Source organism: Varroa destructor, unplaced genomic scaffold, assembly GCF_002443255.2.
Source record: "Varroa destructor unplaced genomic scaffold, Vdes_3.0 BEIS01000003.1, whole genome shotgun sequence".
Lineage (NCBI taxonomy): Eukaryota > Metazoa > Arthropoda > Arachnida > Mesostigmata > Varroidae > Varroa > Varroa destructor.
The window spans coordinates 50,979,287-51,000,977 of NW_019211456.1; the positions used below are offsets into that span (position 1 = coordinate 50,979,287).

Here is a 21,691-nt window from a genome sequence, read left to right on the forward strand (position 1 = left end):
GTGTACAGTCGGATGACATAGACATCGGCCATCTAGGAAAGGGAGTTGACGAACCAGTATGGTTGTTCTCGATATAAAGCTAAGCGTTCACTGAAAATGTACATTGGTGCACCAAATCGTGACTGTCTATATGGATTCGGAGTTCTTACACAGAAGGTTGGCTATTAACGCGGAAAATTGGCTTCTGAAACCTACAACTCTGTGAATTACTACATATCGAGTTAGGAAAATAATCAAAGATTGAGTTAGAGAGCGTCAAGTTGATAGTGCGCGTAACAAATCAACATTTTGATTCCATGCCGCTATTGATGTTCCGACGTTTTCGCCGGAGCCGCAACTGTCGTTGGCTGCGTCCGACATGCTATGGCTGTTGTGATAGAAACCACCACCGTCGCCGCTGCTGTTGCCATGGGAACGGAAGCTGCCTATATATCCGATCGGCGTCGGTGAACGCCCTAAACGAAAGTGCCGATAGCACCACTCTGTCGGCTGCTCCGCGCTCAGCAACACACACCCCTATGACAAAGTCTCGGGCCTTTTTTAAATCTCCAAAGATCTGCCAATATTGTCGTGAGTTACTTCCAAGGTGTTCGTGTTTTTGCAACCCCTTTTGAAGAGTTGCTACTATGCTACCAAGGTAGATAGCAAAGTGTGAAGATAAACAGGCTAATCTTGAAATCGCGAGAGACAAGACACCATTCCGGCTTTGGCTCTTTTTACTCGTTATGAATATATGATCCAGTGCTTAATTGATTGCAGGAACTTCCCAAGTCTCAACCTAGTTTTGTTTTGTTAAAGCACTGTATATTCAAATAATAGGTTACAAAGGAAGATCGTCGTGTCTAGATGTAATGCGTGATACAAGGTGACACATGCGGCTATGGCAACAATAATTACGAGAAAAACTGATAAGTTTCATTACATACACCCGCACGCGGTACTCTTTGTCTAGCTCTACTATATGACGTAACGAGTAGTATCAGAAAAATGCACCATGTAGACCCATCCAATAATTACTAAAAAGCAGACAATATTATATGCGTATGATTCAGTGAGAAATGATCAGTCAAGAATGGAAATAGAATTTAAAATTTTAGTTGCAGGCTCGTATTTTCTTCACGTAATTCTTCACGAGTTCTTCACGTAGATACATAGAAACCGGCAGAGCTGATAGTTGGCATTTTCGCTGACTGATTTAGTTAATCGACTTGCCTCCATATTCACAATGTTTGTATTTATTTTACGATTATAATCTTTGTATCTGACACCGCTAGCATCCCGCGAATTGATTTCACACGTTTGTTGAGTATATTATTTATTGTTGAAAACACGCGAAGAAAAATACGTTTATCCATGGACGTTCTTCAAAACGGAGTCAGACCTTTGTCTGACGTAGCGTCCTCGTCTGTTTCTTGTCTTCTGCTTAAGTCTAAAGCTTTTTTTCCTAAGGCGTGTGTTAAGACATTATCTCGTAGAAGAAAATTTTACAAGGCAGGTGTACTGGGGTGCACACTGGGGTGCAAAGACATTTCTGAATAACTATAGGCAACTTTTTGGATGGAACGTGTTTACCGGTACGAACTAAAATTCGGGAACTTTAGAAAAACCTTCATCGGTATATATTTGATTGGTCGTCTTTCCGCGCAAAACGGCTTTTGCGTCCCCAAACGTAACGCGGCGTACATGAAGTCGGCTTTCTCTAATGGACGTATTAGTGGCTTTCCGCTGACCTCATCGCGAAAGCGGAACGTCCTTACCATGTCACCGTTTTCTGGTGACAATTCCAGGTACATTAGTATTCATTGCATTTTTGTTCGGCCCGTCAAGGACTATCGATTGGTACCAAGAAAGACCTCCCTACGTAGAACACATAGTGTTTGTTGTAACTGAAATTCCTTGGAGATGTACACTTTAAATACTTTTTACCAAAATTCTAATTAGCATTTATGAAAGGCTTTTTTAGAAAAATCAGAGTCAAAAACTGCACCCATTGTCGTATAGACACGTCCAGCAAAAAGACATATTTGGAACTTTGGCGGATTGCTTGTTGTAGCGAGCAAGTGCTTATCCGCTACTCTTGGTACCAGCAGAAGGCCAACTTTTCCTAGAACAGGCCAATCAGACAAGTTCGTCATGGCAAAACCAGTGTGTCGTTTTCGCAGCTTGAGCGACGGTCAGCTATTACGCAGTGTCTTCGCATAGGATAGAATCGAGCGTACACGTTATTTCCAGCCTTCGTACGACTTTTGAAACAAACCTACAAATACGGACCAGAGCTTAAATTTAAAAAGCACAAAAATTCATTAAAGTGGTTCAAAAGGCATTGGATTGTTTTATATAGAAATTTGCCATTTAGTTCATCTAGATAGGCTCCAACGTTTAGTGCTTTTGCAACTCTGTGCGGCATTCAGAGCCTTCACATTTTTAGGACTTTTAGCTGGCTATTAGGCCATAAATTTAATTCTGCTAGGATTTTTTGTATCTGGCAGATCTAAACAACACCTCGACGACTCTATACTAATCTACACCATATCACTAGACGTATTACAAGATTATTCTAAGACTGGTGAGCGGTTTAGGTCCCGAATTCAGGCTGTGATCACGGTGAACCGAAACTATATTGCCTAAACAAAACTGCGAGAAGCACCACGTTTAGCACAGCATATGTAAAAAATTTCATTGAAATACTTGTTTTCTCTAGCTGCAGTCTCGGGTGCGCCCCTTCTGTGCATATGCTTTTAATGGTTTTGGGATATACACACATTGAATTATCTCTATGACTTATTACTAGCTGCGCGCGAAAATCTGGAAATAAGTGACTTTTGTTTTTTTCTGATTTCCCTTCAGAAACTATTTCAAACGTAACGTGCACAAGTGCGTTTTTCAGAAGTGACTCACCGCAAATAGAGTTGACATTTGACCAATAACGAGGTTTAAAGCGGTTCTAAGAAAAGCTACCTTCATGTGTCCTATATATTCCATATTATATAGAGTATATTTAAGTAAATTTAGCACACACGTGCACCTTATAGTAATTGACTTGACACAAACGGCAAGAGATTTCGTTAAACCCTGGGTGGTGCTTTTTTTTTCACAGCTAAACTTGTGGCCGAAGAAGTTAGGATCTGCTGGGAGATATTACACTCGTATACATGCAGGCGCGAACTACACAAGGAAAGGTCGTGCGTAAAAACACAGCAGAAGATTTGTTTAATATCAGCTTAGTCACGTTATCTGGAAGGCGTCGGAGAGCCTGGTGATTAAAACATGTCTCAAGCAAGGCAAACATTTCTTTAACTTTAAAAATTACTTTAAAAAGCCTGCACATTTTGATGGATTTGCTAAAAATAATAGATGAAGGCGAAAAATACATTAATCAGTGTAGCGTTAATATGAAACTTGCACGTTGCCAAAAAGCATGACAAGCTGTACTTTGTTCAGTGGTCGTTCCGAGAGATATTGTCGACATTGTTCCCGTCACGGATGCATTGTCAATATAACTATAGACAAACTTTACACAAGTAAAAACTGTTATACGCCTGGTGATTGTGTCTTTGTTATCCAACAAATAGAGTTGTGAAATCTTTCTAATACGTTTACTTTAAATCAGAGCCGCGTGTAAAGTTTGCACTGATCCAAGCGTCGAAGGCCCCTTGATTAGTTTTAGTAATTATTTGCCAATGCGTGACTAGGGTAGGCCCACAAGCTCACACAGCATAACACTTTTTTTCAATATTCCTATTCTAGGACGCAGCGTACATCATAGTGAACTTCGGCCTTATCGTCAATTCTGAATTTTTACGTTCCGTACGCTAATGTAAAAGAAAATTTTAAATTTGAAAAAAATCATCGATATTTCTCGAAAACTATTTTTTTTTTACAGAGAATGCCAGCCGGGACTGGAACGTTTATGTGTGATGGTTGATTATAAAACGTTTTGTAGTGATGTTTCTAAAGATCACGTGCTATTATAAATATATGGAGGAATAATTGACTATTAATATAAAAATAAGTCTAAATAATCTTCTTTTTACTAAAAAAGATATCATTATTAAAGTTATTAATATAATATAAATTAATAATATAGCAGGATGTGTTATAAAAATAATTATTATTATAATATTATCATTATAATTACTATAAAGCGAACTATTTTTTCTGATTTACAAAATCAATATTTTATATAAATTATTATAGTTATCTTTTCATTTAACAAATAAGATGAGTAAATCGCTTACAGAGAACTATGTCTACACTTTTTTTGGGGTGCATATGAAATAATACCTTTTCGGCTGCACTGTGCTATTTCAAAAAGTTCAACGATAGCGGATAGCCGGGTCTAGAGTTCATAATTTATATAGAATATATGGGGTGCTAAATTCCGTTTCAGGTCTCTAGTTAATGAATAGACTCGAGAAGCGGAAGCTGGGCGGGAAATACTCGCTGAGTATCTCTAATGTGGACAATTTCATTCGGCTTCGGGCTTAATAGACATTACCAGTCCTACTATGCCAGTCTTACAGAGTCCGTTCGATTTTTTATACGGTTATTTTGCAATTTCTGTGTTTTTATTGGAATTTCTAAGCAGCTTGTAAGTAACTCGAAGTGCTAATTTAATGACCATTTCAGCAAATTAGTGGGCTGGGCCGACTGGCTTCGTGGAACAATGCTTGAGACCTTAGCTTTAAGTGGCAGAACTTAAAATTATTTAATTTTATAATCTATATTTGTTCTTTATTGGGAAGTGCCCTTGATGAGCGATGGCTAAGAATGGTAGCGAAAAAGGCCGCGTATATCATATGTTCGATCAGCAACAAGGAGAAAATGAATTTAAATTAGTCGTATCGGAATCAGGAAGGTATTTTGGCTCAAAAATTAGCCGTTAGTACTGTCTGTGAGTCTGGTGTCTGTTACAGTCTCGTAAATATTGTGCTGTAGCTCCGTTTGTATACATATACTTCGACTATGTTTGCTTTTCGTGGAGCGTCCGGGTGTGACAGACGAGAAAACGGGTCCTGCATTACTTAATTTAATTTAAGTCAAAGGCTCCAAGCACTGCTTTTGTTGTTGCGGTCACCTGTACAGGACACTGGTGCCGTGAAGGAATTAGTCATCTAGGGTTCGGCTTCAACATGGAGTCTATATGACTGCCTTCGATTTTGTGGCAGGTGTTAAAGCTAGGAAAAGATAGAGAGTAGTAGCTTAAGAGAAGGAGACAGACGTGTAAAAAGGGACAATAATCCAGCTGGCAGTCGCACGAAGGAAACTATCCAGCTTCGGAGGGTCGCAAAGCGAATCGTTGGAAAGAAGGAAACATACTGAGGCTAAAAGACGCAAATCAATGAGAAACGGGTGCGACACTGATTGACTTCTACGAGGCCCGGACTTGAGACAGAGACGAAGTCTGGGTACTGAACTGACTGAGACAGACGCTGGCCAAAACAGCAAATTACAATACCTGGTCAAGCCGTACGGAAAAGGAATAAATCGCAATGTAGAACAAGGTGGGCCAAAGACGCAACTAATGCTAGTAAAATGCAGCTGGTGGAAGAGGTTGATTGCCCGAAGGTCACGCGTCGGACCGCAAGCCAACCTCATTGCTTGCTCCACTGTACCGCGCATTGCAATTTGAGTTTCCTCACTTCGTTTCCTAAAGGAATCTACCGTCTTAAAAGTTCCCTCGAACTGCAGCTCTGGTGGTACAGAGCTGCGGAAGCGTCTTCAATGAACTGACATCAGAGAAATGTAGGAACGTGCCTGTCGTTGATGTAAACTCTATTGTGCCCCGTGGCTTGCCGCCGCGCCATCTTCTGGGCTCTCTCCCTTCCATTCCTGTTCTATTTACAGTAGTCCTCGCTAAAACGAAAGCTGCCCGTTAGTCGGGTCGTCGTTCTTATGTCGAAAGCTGAAGTAAAACGACAAATACGGATCGAGGTTTTCTGTAGTCTGCGAATACTGGATCTGTCAGGCGAGGAAGCAGACGGCCAAGCAAGCCGAGAGGAAAGAGAATCTAATGTAACCGGCTATCTACAGTTCAAATCGAAAGGTAGATTTGTGAAGAAATAGAAACGAACTAGTCAGGGCGAAGATGACTGAACTGGTTGAAAAGGCTTAGACAAGTGACTGCTGTTTTTTTGCCATAGCAGCTATTTTCAGGCTGAGTTTCTCCTCGAGAGAATCAGAAGACTAGGTGAAGCTTCGAGAGACTGAGCTTTGTTCACCGGAATGTCCGGGGAGTGATACAGATCGTTGGGGGATGGTACAATAGCGTGGGCTCCGTAGAGACAACGTGGGGAGAGGCCAATCTAAATGAAAAGATTTTTGCCAAACCCTGCTTCCCATGGTTCCAGTTTCCTTTCAGCAAAGTTGAATGTTCCTTCAAACGAATTGCTTGCCCACTTAGTAGACCAGTGTCGTAGCAGGTCTCCTGGATGAGCTGCCCTCACGTGCGTTAACAACGCACAACAAAATTAAACGTTAATTATGACATAGAGCCTTTCTGTGGACATCCCGTACTGATCGCAGCTTCCGCTAGGGGTTTTGCAGGTGGACGAGTAGTGCTCGGAATAAAGGCATCATAGAAGCATTTGGCAAAGTTCGTTGAACAGAAACTTGGGATTTTTTTCGTCGAGGTCTGATGACGCCAAAAAATATAATACAAGGATGGGATGGTTGCGACAGATCTTTCGAAGAAAAAGGGGTTCTTTGTTTAAATCCAAATGGGAAAGGTGATTTAATGACGTTCCACTATCGCTGCCTCTATTTACTGAAGGATTATGCGAATGTCGAATGGATGACCTTAACGGACTTTTATGATTTGCTCCTTTTCTATACGCCATGGTTTCTATTATAGGGGTCGGTATCTCATGGCCTAACATAAGATGTTTATCTATTTTTCTTGTCATGCTTACCAGTGATATCTGTTTTGTTCGTTGTTTATCGGCTCGATATTTTCCTTCATGTACCATGGGGTATCCAAAAAAAGTGATTCCTATCTATAAAAGTAGAAGTTTCTGTTGCTTGTTTTCTTTCACCTGTTGTGTTCCCTAAACCGTTTACAGTGGCACTTTGCTGTTATAGTCATTTTAACATTCTGATAATCGAAGATATGGGCTAAAGAAAGCCGTCTTTACAGTTGACCTAGTTCAAAACCAATGACTCAGCTACCTGAGAATTTTAGGTGAAATCGATTCGTTGTAAAGCTTCAACTGTCTCAAATGAATTTCCCTATGGAGAAAAATCTACTTCTATTCTGCAAGACTTTTGACTGCTTCTGGCTGCGTTTGGCGGTAGCAAGTTAATTCTGTGGTCCAAAGTTGTCCTCCTGTCTCTACAAATATACACATCGTTTCTCCGCCTGCATCTGCTTCTCTTTTTGAGGCCTCCATGCCCTAAAAACCGAAAAAGGGTTCTGACTAGGATAATTCCCGGGTTCTGTTGGGGGTCCTGATTTGTGCTACCCTGCTTACTAGCTTGACTGGCTTAATCCGTTTTTCCCCTTGGCAGGATCTATCCCCGAATTTTCCGCTCACAGCACCCGAAAATAGCACCTAACTCCTACCTTTTGGAAAATTGCCATCCGTTTCATATGTTTATAGCTTTCTGCTTTGAAGCACAACGCCATCATAACTTCCACCATCTGGTTCGCCCTGTCCAACGTTCGAACGCCTCGTAGCAATGTGCGCCAACAAGAAGATTCCTACAAAATGGGAAAAATAGAAAATGAAAGCTCTACTGGAACAAACGCGGATACGAATAGAGTTGGTGTAGTAAAATGCCTTGCAAGGCATGCCTATGAGCCTATCAATGATTCGGTAGGCACATTCATAATGGTTATAGCTAGTTTCGATAATACGCATAACTGAAGATTACGCTGACGAGACCGAGTAGATCTGCAAGCTGCCTCAGCTGTTGATGACTGTAACCCATGTATAAGATGGATGAGACGAAATTATAGTATTTTTTTCAAAATATTTAAATACAATTAAAATGCAACAACACACTGCAGTTTGCCAACAAAACGGCAAGAGAAAAACAAGTCGGGCTAGATTCCTGCAAAGCTAGAGATTGATCGACCATTTTTCGTGGGACACCACTCATTGGCTAATAGGCTAAAGCTTCGTTTTGTTTTTGGTTTTTCTCTCACTGGATACATTCAGTTAGGTTAACAAGGAATAAAGCACATTGCATAATGTCATTGCTAGTCAGAGAAAACAGTAAGCCTATTTTTGTTAATTTTGACCTCTGTCAAAATTACCTGAACTATCCTCAGATAGTTCATGGTGTTTCATCCTTCATCTACGACGATAGTCGAACAGATAGATTGAGTCACGGCTACAATTGGGTCGCGCCTGCATTCAAGCCTTCGTTAACCCATCAGTTATTAACAAGAATTTGTGCTGTTAGTCGTTCCTTTGTCACAAAGAAGAACTGCATGCAGTGCTGAAGTTCTATAAACATTTTCATTTAATATACCTGGCGTACGCATTATCTGTTATGTATATCACGCGCTTTGATGCCTTCAAGCAATTTCAGTTATCTCGATACAAATCCGCTGTCCGCTGCGCGTTGGTCGGCGAAACACCATGGCTAAATAACTTCAATGATTGAACCTAAGTGCGGTTTTAGAAAGGAAAGTTGAACATCGTTCAAAGAAACTGAGAATCCATTTCTACACATAATACCTACATGATTAGCCCTCTACACCCATTTGTCTACAATAACTGGATTTCTATTTCTCTAAATTGTAGTTTAATTATTTGTGTGCTTTCTTCAGTATCCTGACAAAGCAACAGGATACCTAGCAAGCGATGTTATCCGAGGAAGCTTATTGCAACACTGAAAAGGGAAACCATATAAATGAATTGTCCTCAATATTTAATAAACTGTAGTTTAGAAATAATAATTAGAAAAATATTAACATACATAATGAAAGAAGCTTAACACGCCTTCGACCTCTTGAGGACCCGTTAGGGGGTTAGCGTTCTTTATGTGCTTAACAGTACAGTTTTTACGTGACCCTCGGACCATTTATAGTGGACCGGGCGATCCCGATACTCGTCGTTCGAGTGTCTTCATTTTAATCTAAATTTTCTACGGGCTTCTTATCAAATTCGTAGTATTGAAGGCACAGCATCATTAAATCAATCTATAGCGTAGCTATAAACTGTTTGAAAGTGAGCCATCACCCATACACCTGGTCGGGTCCTGGGTACGAAAGCCCAAGCAGTACCTTGTCGATATGTATACTAAATCCAAAGCATATGTACATTTTCATTATATTTTTAGTCGTAAAAAAGAAATCGAGATTCAACTGAAGTTCAAAATGAGGCGAAACGTTTCTGAGCGATATTCTGCTAACCTATATTGTAGCTAGCACAACGTGACACGAAAAATTATATCTCACAGTGAGTAAATCAAGCCAAGGTCCTGTTGTGCTTTTTTTTTTTATATAAGCTCGATATTGCGTTGCATGGATTTATTTATTGATTTTTAATGGGTACTGCTGATTTACTTTAGTTACTCATGTTTAGGTTCAGCTTAAACTACTTTCGACGTGATTAGAAGAGTTAAGAATACGTATCATCGACTTTCGATTATTGCTTTTCGGGTCTAATTTTTTTATGCCTAATTTTTATAATGAAGTGTCATGTGCCGTTAGAACTTTTTCTATAAAAATTCTTTAGGATGTTTTGTTTTTCCTCTCGAATAAATTTCACTGATATTTAGTAGGCCTTCTGATATTTTGTCCTGCTTCGATTTGTTCGTCTATGTCATTGCAGCTTTCTTAAATTCTAAATATGGGTCTTTTTCACCAAAGGTCGAATTTTTCTAACATAGGTTCATATACTGGAAGGTGCGAACTAAAAGTACTATTTATTTTGAACAGGGACGGGTACAAACATTTAGAGCTGCATATTACATTTAGCAAGGCAATAAGCAGAAAAAACATTACGTACGGAAAACTTAAATAAACAGAGTATATTCTATTATTCAGTAGGGTGAATCTATAAATTATTGACCTGGAGTAAAAACATTCGGTCGCTTACCTAACGTACGGCTTAACATCTAGCCAATTAGCGCCTAAATTTGAGATCTTGTTGACCCAGTTCAATTTTTTGCATTTGAAGTTGCAGGGCACGATATGTCCGTGGCTTATTACGAATCTCCGAAGTGTGACCCGCAGAAAAGAGACGGGACCCGCAAAGGGAAGGTTGGCCAGGACAACTCGCCTTCAGCAGGCCCCAACGATTTTTATGAAGTGAAGGAAACGCTGCTCACCAACCGCTGTGAAGCTGACGATTATTCAACAACAACAACAGCAAGCGACTTCACACGGAAAAAAGCACGAAACTGCAACGAGACGGTAATAGTAACTGTTGTACTGGTATAGTTTTTGTTCTGTTTACTTTCTGTCCCAGCACTTGTGTTTGTTATAATAAAGTGATTGTTTTTTATTGATTTTTTATGATTTATTTAAGGTCAGTCGGTGTAGAGAACACTGCGCAGTTGGGAAGCTTGGTTACGGGGAAATGCTTAGCCACGTGCGGAGCGCCGTAAATGTAGTAACCGCATATTAAGTATTAGACTATCTGATCAAACAGTGTTTTCGTCAGACAGATTATAATACAATAGATTTGTACATGAATATAGAATGTCCGTATTTGTCTATTGCCTTGGTTTTGTCGTTTTCCGTATACCAGTAATCAGGTAATCTCTACCTCTAAAACGTTGCTTGACAATTCCCTTGCAGGGTAAAAAAAACTCCTTCCGGCAGCGATACCTGGCCATCAGCGAACGAAAAATAAAAAACAAAAAGCAATGGAGAAGACACAATCTATTTATCTCAGAAGAATTTGACTTGCGCGGGCGAAACATTGGGGATTAAGGATACTTTTGGAAATTCAGACGTAGTTTTCACGATAGCAGATTTAATCATCAATAATTTTCATTTTTCCACTTCCTTAAATAAATGCACCATATTTGAATTGCCAACTAATGTTTGCTTCTTGACTAATAGTTACCAATTTGATGATCTTTACTTCAAGTTGTCGGCACACCAAATCCAGTTTTGAGCCACAGCCACCAAATGGTTCTATGTTTATGTATCTTTAGCGTTTTATGATCGAAGGATTGAGCATTAAACCGTAAATATTCGGTAGGAGATGTGTACAGTATATTTTACTTAGCAGGAATTGGGCGAGAAAATGAAACATGTGGACTGTTTATATCTGTTTATACCTCAGGATGACCCCGGTGTCACGATGGAACGGCCTTTAGTTCAGGAGCAAAGCCGAGCGGACCCCGAAACACGTGATGACCAAGGAGTAGGAAGCGATCGATTGCCTTCACCGAATCAGGCCATCAATCAGAAACGCCGTCAGAGTCAACAACAACAACAACAACAACAGGTCCACCAAAGTTATCAGGGCCACTCTAGCGCTCAGCCCCGGCTCATCCCTTTATTATTGCGCTTCTACCACCGATTATTCAAAAGCTTCCGCAAAGCTTGGACCGGTGTAAGGTTCGGTAAGTTTAACGAATACTTTCGAAAAACTTCAGATCGGTAATATTAGGCTCTCGATTGTGGACTAGAAGAACAAGAACGAACGGAACGCTCACGCAGATTTTTTAATCAGCCATTTAATAAAGACGTGAGCACACATCGTGTGTTTCGTGAATAACCTAAATGTGCTACGCTAAATGTACCTATATATTATGTAGCCACACGTATTTACTGCATTTTGCAGACACGCAGTCTAAAAGTTTTAGCGGACACTATTTTAACAAAATTACGTGAAAAATAATTTTGAGATAGCTCACACGTGAAATTTCAATTTTATTCGGATGTATTAAAACAATATGTTTTGTTATTAACATGTATTAACAACGGATGTATTAACAACGATTTTGTTATTGGGAAATTCGTTGTATAGAAAAGTACGCCCAATTTGAGCAGCGTGAACATTTTTTAGAAATTTGTGTTGCGTGGGAAGCTTAGTTCAAGTTATGCTGCAAGCCTACTTGTGTTTAACAAATTCTGCGAAACAAACTTTAGGTTAAACGCAAGTCTAGCTCTCGTGCCTATCTAAACTATAGCAACTTTAGACTTGTCCCTATCCTATCAAAATTACCATGGTTAGAAAACAGCCATAAAAAAAGATCGACACGCTAAGAACTGTAGACAAAGCGAACAATCGGCTTAGAGCAGATCGTGAACGTTCTAACAACAGAACGGTCTAGGCAAGATGAGGCAGCGGAAGAAACGCAAAATCGATGCAGGCCACAATAAAAGTGACAGCAAACCTCCAGGCAGAACAAAACAACTGAAGACGCAAACGATCGACGTCGCCCGTCATTAATAACGAAAGCTGTAGGCGACGGGAAGCGAATCAATGCGAGAGCATCTCGGCAAACGTCCGTAGGATGGACGAAACTTGCCTTTCTTGCAAAAAAACAAAATGACAAACTTCTCTGGTGTGTAGGAAAAAGTGACCTTAACGACAGGCAACTACCTGTAGAACCGGATGAATTGTACATACAAGCAACACGATCCGAGTACAGGTTTTCGAAAAATATCAGATAATTCAATGACTTTTTTTTGTATCACTGAAGAGTACCATCCTCCCAAGGAAACATGCGATTTTTCACTAACTATACGAAACGATGCTTATCATAGAATCGGGCCAATGATGCCACCATATGATAGACAATGCTGAATTCGTTAAATCCACTTTACGAGCGCGGCATTGAACAGTATGCATAGCATTGACTCCTGCCTATAAATTAGGAATCGTCCAGAATCGCCTGGCATCGTTCGAAGCATAAAAAAGCACTTGGAAAGAAAAATTTTTATATTTGGTATCTAGCAACAACTAATCAATTGAAGATTTAGAGAACGCGCGTACCAGTATTGATCCGGATCAACGATCGCCAGGCAAACATGGGGGAACGTACAACGTTCAAGCATCAGATAAAGTTGGCTCTATTCTTCGAAGTCGCATCGATTGCCCACAGTATGTGCCGCTCCCATTAGGGAACAACGTTCAGCATTGTTAGCTGCAACCGACAATGCCGGAAAAAATAGGTGCACTGCATCATTACGTATACTAAATCGTGGGTCGTAATGAATAATTTCAATGATATTTTGCGGGCAAGTTGTCTCTTTTATCAGTACCTGGCCCATATAGGCGCAAAAATTGTATTTGGTAACCTATACTATTTAGAAAATAGTAAAAAATTTTCCGCAAAAATTGATCCCCATCCAGGGGATTCAACACGCAACGAAGAGGAGTACACAAACGCCGCATTGAAAGGCGGAACCTCGACAGGATACTACAATCTACGTTCGCTCACACCAAAATCGGTCGCTGTTCCCGACCGCGACATGCAATACAAGTCGACCAAGTATTGCGGCCTCACCATATTTCACCGAGACAACAATGCCTCAAATAAAAAAAAAAATTTATAAACAATGTTACAGCCTATTTAGCAACTAACAAAAGTAAACCCTATGCCCACGTTCTGTTGTGATTCGATGGGGACACCAAACTTCTATCGTAAAAGTACAATACAAGCTGAAACCCCGAATTCAAACATGTACAGATTCGTACTAAGAGATATGATTAATGATCAGTGACAAACACCTGATTCGCCCCGTACGAAATACCCGAAGAGGTCCCGAAACCACGGACAGAGTGTACATGATATGATGAAAACGGTAAAATATGTCAGAGTGACGTTGTCCCGATACGGGGATTTTGCCGATTACAGAGAGAGCTAATAGCATGGAAAACATGCAGTTATGTCACAATGGATCGACCCAGAAGACGGCGGGGTTCGAAAGACTTCTGATGAACAGCCGAAACATTGAAGCTCACTTCATCAGTGAAATCAACTAAGTACATTGGAGCAAAACGACAAAGCTATTTTTGCTATAGACAAAATCGGACAACTTTGTAACGAATGATAGGTAGGACTTTATTTAGCAGTTGCGTAAAGATTAACTTGCAGGTTCGTGAACGAATATCCACCTATTAAGCAATTTCATCTATACTTATTGTACGAACAACATTACTTTACGTCATGAGTATCATTATTTCTCTATGTTAGTAAAGACAGAATGACAACTAGCGTGGGTCGAAGCCCACGAATCCGTCTAGCATCTATCTGTTTCTATTGTATAACTAAAACCTTATGTCTGTTCGTCTGCTGTCAGACCCAAATCGGCCTCTTAGGGTGGTTACATTGGGTTGGTTGTTTAGAGCTCTATTTTAGGTAGTGCTGCGAGTAGGATGAAACCGATGTATGAATATTTATCTTTGGCAAAAAAAACTACCTTTCTGATACTGTAACACTTCCTTAGAGCAGGGGAACCGACTGCCAACGTGATGGCACCATAACTGAACGCTTGTGAAAATATCGGTTTGTTACTAAGCAAGAGTTTATGGTACGGGTTAGTTGTAACACATGTTACGTACGACCGTTCGCTGAGAGAATGACCTCAGCGTGCCAGCAGGCCTGTCAAAAAGGGTGAAAGCGAGATTAATATTGTCAACAGATTAACTGAATTAGGAAAATCTAAACATTGTAAAAAAAATAGCAGTAATAGCAAAATCACGAAAATGCTACAAAAAAAAAGTCCAGGAAAAATGTAGTCAACCAACAAAATCACCTAATGTAGGAACTGCAATCAAAGTATCTTGGGCCAGTTTTGGCGCGGATGAAACTTATCCACATTTGAATGGGTTGGTATATAATGGATTAAGGTAATTGCGGTGGGATATCTCGACTCATAGTTTGAGCGGTGCTAGCTGTAAAGTCAATAATTATCTAGCACCTATCAAATGAGTTGTGCGCTACCTGAAATGTCCTGGGCCAGCTTGCCAAAGTCTTCTCTCAAGGTCTCAAGGCCCTGACTCTTGTCGTAAAATTTGCACATATCGTGCTTCTATCTGAAATGGAGAATCTCTATCTAGCGTATTCTGATGAAAAAAAAATTTAAAAAAAAAAGGTCCAAACAAAAAAAACGGCATTTAATTCATCACTCGTCGAGCGTCAATGATTCTACTTGCAGCTAAAATAGTAAAGATCTGCTATAATAGAATATCATATGTTACTTTCTACCTCCTCGCTATTTAGGATCACCGGCTGAGAGATGGCGGTCTTGTTACTCGGCCAAAGGTCCTGGGTCAAAACGACCCTCGTACTCGACTTTTATAGCTACTTTATATACCTTGTCTCACACATTATAACCACAGTCCATAGAGCACCGTCGGTGTCGTCGCGCCCATAAAAGAAGCGGGAGCTTGTTGCTCCCGCCTTCTGCTGCGTACATACGCATTCAAAGATGCCTAAAACTGCACCTCCTTTCACACACGTAAATGTGGCAACTGGTTGATGGGACCGAGCACCGCTAAACCGCTATTTTACATTAAAATAGTAAGAAGACCCCCCCCCCCCCCCCCCAACCGATAAGATTGAAAGCTCCACATATCAGTTTATGTTCTTCTTTTCGAGTCAGTTTAAATATTAGATCTTCGACCGGCTTGGCATTTGCTGGAACATATTGACCACAAGATGGTTGCACGTACTGAACCAACAAAAATCCTTTAGTGGACAAAACGGATTACGTCGATGGTGTGTATGCCAGACTCGTTTATAAACATTGGATGACATTGGGCAAAGGGAAGGTTAGCAGCGAAGCGATGATATCGAAAAATTCACAAAATTGGTTCTTCATCAGGTTGTTATCAGATCATATGGCTTTGGATTTATCGACCTTTCAATCGGATCGCGTTCGCAACGTATCCATTTGTCTATTAATATAACGTTCCCTGTTCGGCCGAAATAGCTTCAACTCCTAGCGCGAAGACTGCCACCAAACTGAAAATAACCAATCCGTCCTCCCGTAAAGAAGAAATCATACGGGTTTCTATACTATGCTATTGCTTTAACATAATTAGAAAGCTGTTAGAGGAACGTGCCAATAAGGCAGGGGCGTAGAGTTAATCAGGCGAATGGTTTCCATTGAAATCTCGAACTGACAAACCAGAATCGTTTGAGGACACCTGTCGAAGTTTTGACGCGATGGAATCCGGCAACCTGCTTGCTTATAAAATTTATATATTCAAACGAGACTACGGGTATCACTTGTTTGCTATAAACTTGTGATCGTAATACTAAAATATTGAAATAATAAAATATATTATAAAAAAAATAATATTATAAAGATCTGTTGCGTACATTTCGTCGAACAAAAAGCTCCTGCTGTTCTTGACATTGTTCTGTTTCGTAGTGCGTCTTGTGTCCAGTTTCAAGAATTTTCTTACATGTTTTATGTCGCTTGGCGGTCCATTTAGGCTTATCTTCGCTGTCCTATGAGGCTTAAGTAGAAAGAAAACAACGTTGATGATTCACGTTTCACAATCGATTACAACAAAATAGGTTTGTCGCTAGCATCTGTGCAGCTATGACAAGGATTATGCATAATACATCTACCGACCATGAATTATGAACCCAGGTTGGGCTTAATCGTATGTTTTACAAATGGACTTTCTTGGTTGCGGTCAATGTAAGCAGCTTTGATACTTTATCAAGGGCACCCAGAACCTTCTTTCAATAGCAACCGTCTACGAAGGCCGACGGCTCCTGAATTAGGCTGTTACTGGACTGATAAGGCAGAGCCTTGCCACCAATGCGCAAGCCGTGCACTTATGAAGTCTGATGCTGGTGGATCTGTTAGTTAATAATGGGCAGGTATTTTTACGCAGCGCTCGCTGAGGGTCTCACGAGACAATTCGTCTATTGTCACTTGCATCGTTCACTGTGCGACTTTGAACGTTGCTGCCGGACTCCACTTAAGATTAATAACATTGTACGTGCGCCACAGCTATCCGCCCTATTTAGGACCGATCAGTGTACTGAACGGATAGGCCAAACATGACCCCAAAATCGTATTTCATCAACCTCATCAGAAAAAATAGAGCGCGTTTGTTGTGCCTTGATCTTTTGACTATGACCCCATCTAATATTGTATTTCCGTCTAAACTAAAACTGAACAGGGGTTTAAAATTTATTTTGAGCTTTTATTAGTTGCGTATATAACATTACTATGCCATCAAGAACGACATATCACTTGACCTACTAAGATGGTAACGTACATAACAGAGAATGCGGGAACGTGTGTGGGACAAGCGAAACCATATCAAAGAAAAAGAGGTGCACTTACCTGCTATTTTTTTCTATATCAGGAACAAGCTATTTGTCTCGTTTGTTTTGTGTATTGAATATCTGCCAGCTACCCTGGGATCAAGTGAGCGCCCGGGAACAATGTGCGTGTAACGTAATCGCGCGCTTGGTTCGTACACTTGGAATTTAGGTAAACCGTTCTAAATAATTTTGCCTTCAGGTGGAACAAGGTATACAAAGACTTCTAGTTGATTTTTCCATGAAAGTTAGCCGTGGCAGCGGCGGAAACAAGTGATTAAACGTATCGAATTATTAGATGTCTCCGCAGATTCCCTATAGTAGAGCAAACTTAATATTCAATTTCTCCTGCTGGGGTTGGAAGCGGCCGCCTATCCGCTGTTGCTGCAGGGAGCTTCGCACCCCGCCTTCTATCGCATCTGTTGCGTTCGCTCACAATAGCCCTTCGTCCAGTATCGGTTGGAGCCGATACAAACACATGTCGTCACGTTTAAGAAATCCAAAGGAAGTGAACGAGAGAACCTGCTGTCAAGCAGCCATTGAATCGTTCGAACAGTTGCAAAGATTAATGAAGAGCTCGTCTGGTCGAAGGCGTTAAGGCAGATGCAGCCATCGAGCAGCATAGATGAATATCGCTCTGAGCGCGAGGCCGATCCGACGGCATGAGAAGGGCAGCTCGCACGTTGCCTACGATAAGACTACTGCACGATAGTATCGTATGCTATAGCCACATATCTTTCATACGGCCATAAATCCATCAATAACTAATGTTCGCAGGACGATCTGCGGCGGGAACGGGAGAGTGATGACGAAACCATTTGTTTTTTTCTGTGCTCATTCCGTTCCGCAGACACACGTTCCAGCTTGCAAACAACAATAACCATTGTAAACTGGACACAATGGGTTCAGGCTGCTTGCACTTCTTACGAAGTCTAGACCTTCGTTGCATAGCCTACCATTCTCTGCTGTGGATCGCCGGGCGTATACCATGTGCTTGGTTATATTAATGTAAGCGTGCGACAATTCATCTGCGATAGATAGGTAGATATGGACTTACTTGGGCTGCATGTGGTTGGCCTCACTCACTCACTCACTGCAGGACCAACGAAACGGATACGAACTGCTAGAGATAGAAAACAATTACTTTCAAAACGTGATAACATCAGCATGCTATACCATATCACAGTCAGCATACACAGCATCGATTTCACATGTGTGAACTTGTTATGCTATTATATAAATATAAAATGTATATATTTTCGTCCGCACAATCCATCGGCCTAGATTGCTGTTGCACCATGAAACAAGCTTTCGAATCCCTTAATAGAATCGGGGGGCCTAAAAGGCTGCAGCGAACGGACACGGTTAGGCTTCCGTTATGGATCATGCTATTTGACTACGAGTGCGCAGCTATATACACCTGACACAAATAAGTGTATTGCATCAGGCTGGCTGAGGATATCTTTTAGGGTATATCGCAATGCGGATTCGGTAACCAGTGCCTTCGAAAAGCATTTCAGTCGTTTATCTGTGCGAGACAAAAGGGCTAAGCTTAAGATCCCGCAGCGATTGGCTAACTTAGGTTGAAATAAGTGGAAAGTTAATGTTACTTTTAAGAAAGAAAAGCACCACACAGCATTAATCTCTAGCTGACGTAATTATCGGCCATGCTCCAGGAGCCGAGATGGTTTAACTGACGGCCGGCCTTACGGTGAACAAAACGTAACACGATGCTACGCACCACTGTTTCTACCTGCTGCGCAGATTTATATGCATTTCGTATTTTGCCTCCTTTGTTATTACGTCTCTGCGTGCAGCTGGTAGGAGAGCACGAACATTTTTTATGATTACAGGTGGCCGTCGGCTTTTGGCCGTATTCGCTCAACGCACGATTGCCAACTGGCCAGCCAGCTTAAGCGAGCAGAAACAACAAAACGTCTTGCCGAAATATAGAGTAGGGTTAGTTGAGACGAAAACCCAAATAAACTAACAATATTTAGCTTTACAATGGCAGCTGTTACATCAAACTCGAAAGCGACAAGCACGCAAATGTATCGCAAAAATTTTTCGCCGAGCGAAAAGAAGTTCAGCCTTGCTAACGACGGCAAAAAAAAAATCAAATAAAAACTACTATAAGCTGCAAAAGACTTCATGTAATGAATAGCTGTTTTTATATATTGCATGCTGAAGTGTATCAACCGAAGAGGAAAATATATTTCCGTAGGTCGGAAGCTTTTCATTAAAAAAATACATTCGATAATACTTTTCCGTTTCAGGCCGATATAATGTTTATTTACATCAGTCACGGCAAGATGGATTGAAGTAAGTTCTATAGTATTGACTTCACGTTCCAATATTTCGCCCCTTAACTGTCCAGTCGAACTTCAAAAAGATAACATTTCCCTGTTAGAGTCCCGTGATGATCCCTACTACGGCTTGGGTTGGGAAAACCTGACGTGCTCTCAGCCGGGATTGGAAGCGGTCCCTTCGACTTTCCCGAGATCGCTCCCGCCCGTCTCTGCAAATGAACGGCATCACTGAGACCTAAACATCTGCAACTTTGAGTATTTGTTCATAATGTATATATAGTTCGCGCAGCATATGCATAGCTGCCCAAAAATCAAACGAGAATTAGGCACAAAAAAGAGCTAATAAGAATAAAATTATTACTTTTTAGCCGATCTACTTTATACCAGAAGTACAATAATGTTTGATATTAAGCAGGCCCGCCCTTAGACATAAAATAGCGGCTACCAACCATTGTTATGGGCGTATGCTAGGAGCTTAGTCATAATCGCGTCGAGCTGTTATACATCAAAAAAAAACAAAAAAAAAAAAAAGTTTTAGTCGTTTGATGGTATAAAATTCTAGTTCATCGAGTATTCTGCAGTTTGTCGACTTTGACAATAGGCAGCTACCCTGCTGACCAGCTCTTGACGGTGACACATTGCAATTATGCTTTTTCAAGATTTCTATCCTAGCCTTAACCTATGTGCCGAATTGATTTGGTAAACAGGTCGAAGAGTAAAACACCAGCGTTTGTTCTCAGGAAATCTTTAAATACTTACACAAATGAATCCTCTATTCTCGTTTTCGGATCGGACCTCAGTTCTTTTGGTGTAAAGATAATGCGTGCGCAGGATAGGTTTCTGTGAGCCGTCATATTCTTAAGCTACTGATAGCGGCGGCTACGTGCCCTTGTAATGATATCTGGGTCTATTCAACTTTCGTCGAAAAGCGAAACATTGTGGAATTGTTAGTACAACGCTTACGTACCTGGAAAGCAAGAATACTGCATAGATATTAACACATTCTGCTCTTCTAAGCTAGGTAATTAGTTACCAGATAAGCGTCCTTGAAACTAATTGGTAAAAAAAAAAAGTGGCAAGGCTAGGTGGTAACGCTATAAAATTAGGACAGAAGAATGTTGATGATCCAGAAGGAGCGGATACGGCCAGGCTGGTCCGAAACGCGTGAAAACGTTTGCATTGATACTCTTTACTCTTAGATTGAAAAGATATTATGTATCAAGCGTTGTTTTAGGCCCCCCCCAGCAACAATGAAATGTCCCAGTACTCGATTTAGAGCTTGGACTAGCACGTGTTATAAGATTAATGGGCAAATGAGAGTGTCGCTGCAGCATCACGGGCCTAAGCTACAGTACAGTTAAGTAACTTTATATATATGTAAAGGGCCACACGTCGGCAAAGTGGGCGTAGATAGCCACCTGACTAATACTTAACAGCGGTACCGGATGTGGCACCTACAACATGTTTTCTCGCCTTTCGCTCGTATCTATAGATGTGAGACGTCACACGCGGATCTCACCTACGCACTCGTTTGATTCTGTTCCTCTGTCTGGGTAGCGATGACCAGCTAAAACGCCCAATATAAAAAGTTCTTACTATTGCTACTGTGTTTCACACTACGCAACAATGTTCTACCCTTAAAATTCTACAAAGAACCTGATGTAGGCAAGCCATTGACCGTGCAACCCGTAAGCGGTATTAGACGACTCCAATCGTCAATTAACGGTCCAGTTCTAGTGGTAATCCCGAATAGTCTTACTGCATTATAGAACGAGTCCGTTTCGTTAGCCTCTACATGCACCTCAAAAAAAGTTTTTTCAACTGAAATATTTGCAGTACTTCTCTTGAGAAAGTCCGAGCTATGTTTTTCTTAGCGTGTCTACATCAATAATATAGGACTTAACAATAATAATAACAACTAATAAACAAACTAGCGTAGACCGAAGAAATAGCATGGTATATCTCCGTTTTTCAACCGATCCGCAAATGGGCCATAAACTTTAATGTTACGACGAAAAAGTAACGAAACAAAGCCCACATATAGAGGATATGTAGTGTTAAAAAGACCGTACAGGTTAATGAATCACAGGTACAAAGGAAAGTGAAAAGGGCAACTGGTAAGAAGCAAGCTTAGGATGTTCATAGCTATTTTATATATGGATATATATGGATAT

General features: G+C 40.7%; 2 protein-coding genes and 1 long non-coding RNA gene across 15 annotated transcripts in view; 1 reads left to right on the plus strand and 2 right to left on the minus strand.

The window, feature by feature from the left end:
- Positions 1 to 18,894, minus strand: part of LOC111246748 (uncharacterized) — a 31,509-nt gene extending 12,615 nt beyond the window's left edge. The window contains exons 1-3 of one of the 7 annotated variants that reach the window (XR_015323226.1): positions 18,266 to 18,894; positions 10,050 to 10,353; positions 7,562 to 7,699 (exon numbers count right to left, since the gene is read on the minus strand). Coding sequence is in view for 4 of the 7 variants with exons in the window: in XM_086982863.1 (XP_086838989.1) it covers positions 7,248 to 7,391; positions 7,562 to 7,699; positions 8,258 to 8,281 (306 nt within the window). In the remaining 3 variants the exon portion in view is untranslated. The other 6 variants (XM_086982864.1, XM_086982865.1, XM_086982863.1 and 3 more) reach the window with 6 other exon arrangements.
- Positions 163 to 21,691, plus strand: part of LOC111246746 (uncharacterized) — a 64,147-nt gene continuing 42,618 nt past the window's right edge. For 6 of the 7 annotated variants that reach the window (XR_002671784.2, XR_015323225.1, XM_022796863.2 and 3 more), the window contains exons 1-3: positions 163 to 570; positions 10,131 to 10,366; positions 11,247 to 11,529. Coding sequence is in view for 5 of the 7 variants with exons in the window: in XM_022796863.2 (XP_022652598.1) it covers positions 297 to 570; positions 10,131 to 10,366; positions 11,247 to 11,529 (793 nt within the window). In the remaining 2 variants the exon portion in view is untranslated. The remainder of the gene's footprint in view (positions 571 to 10,130; positions 10,367 to 11,246; positions 11,530 to 21,691) is intronic. The other variant, XM_086982861.1, reaches the window with a different exon arrangement.
- Positions 19,540 to 20,831, minus strand: LOC111246747 (uncharacterized). Its single transcript, XR_002671786.2, has 3 exons — positions 20,277 to 20,831; positions 19,967 to 20,012; positions 19,540 to 19,726 (listed from the first exon to the last, which is right to left on the minus strand). It is a non-coding gene; the product is annotated as an uncharacterized LOC111246747 (long non-coding RNA).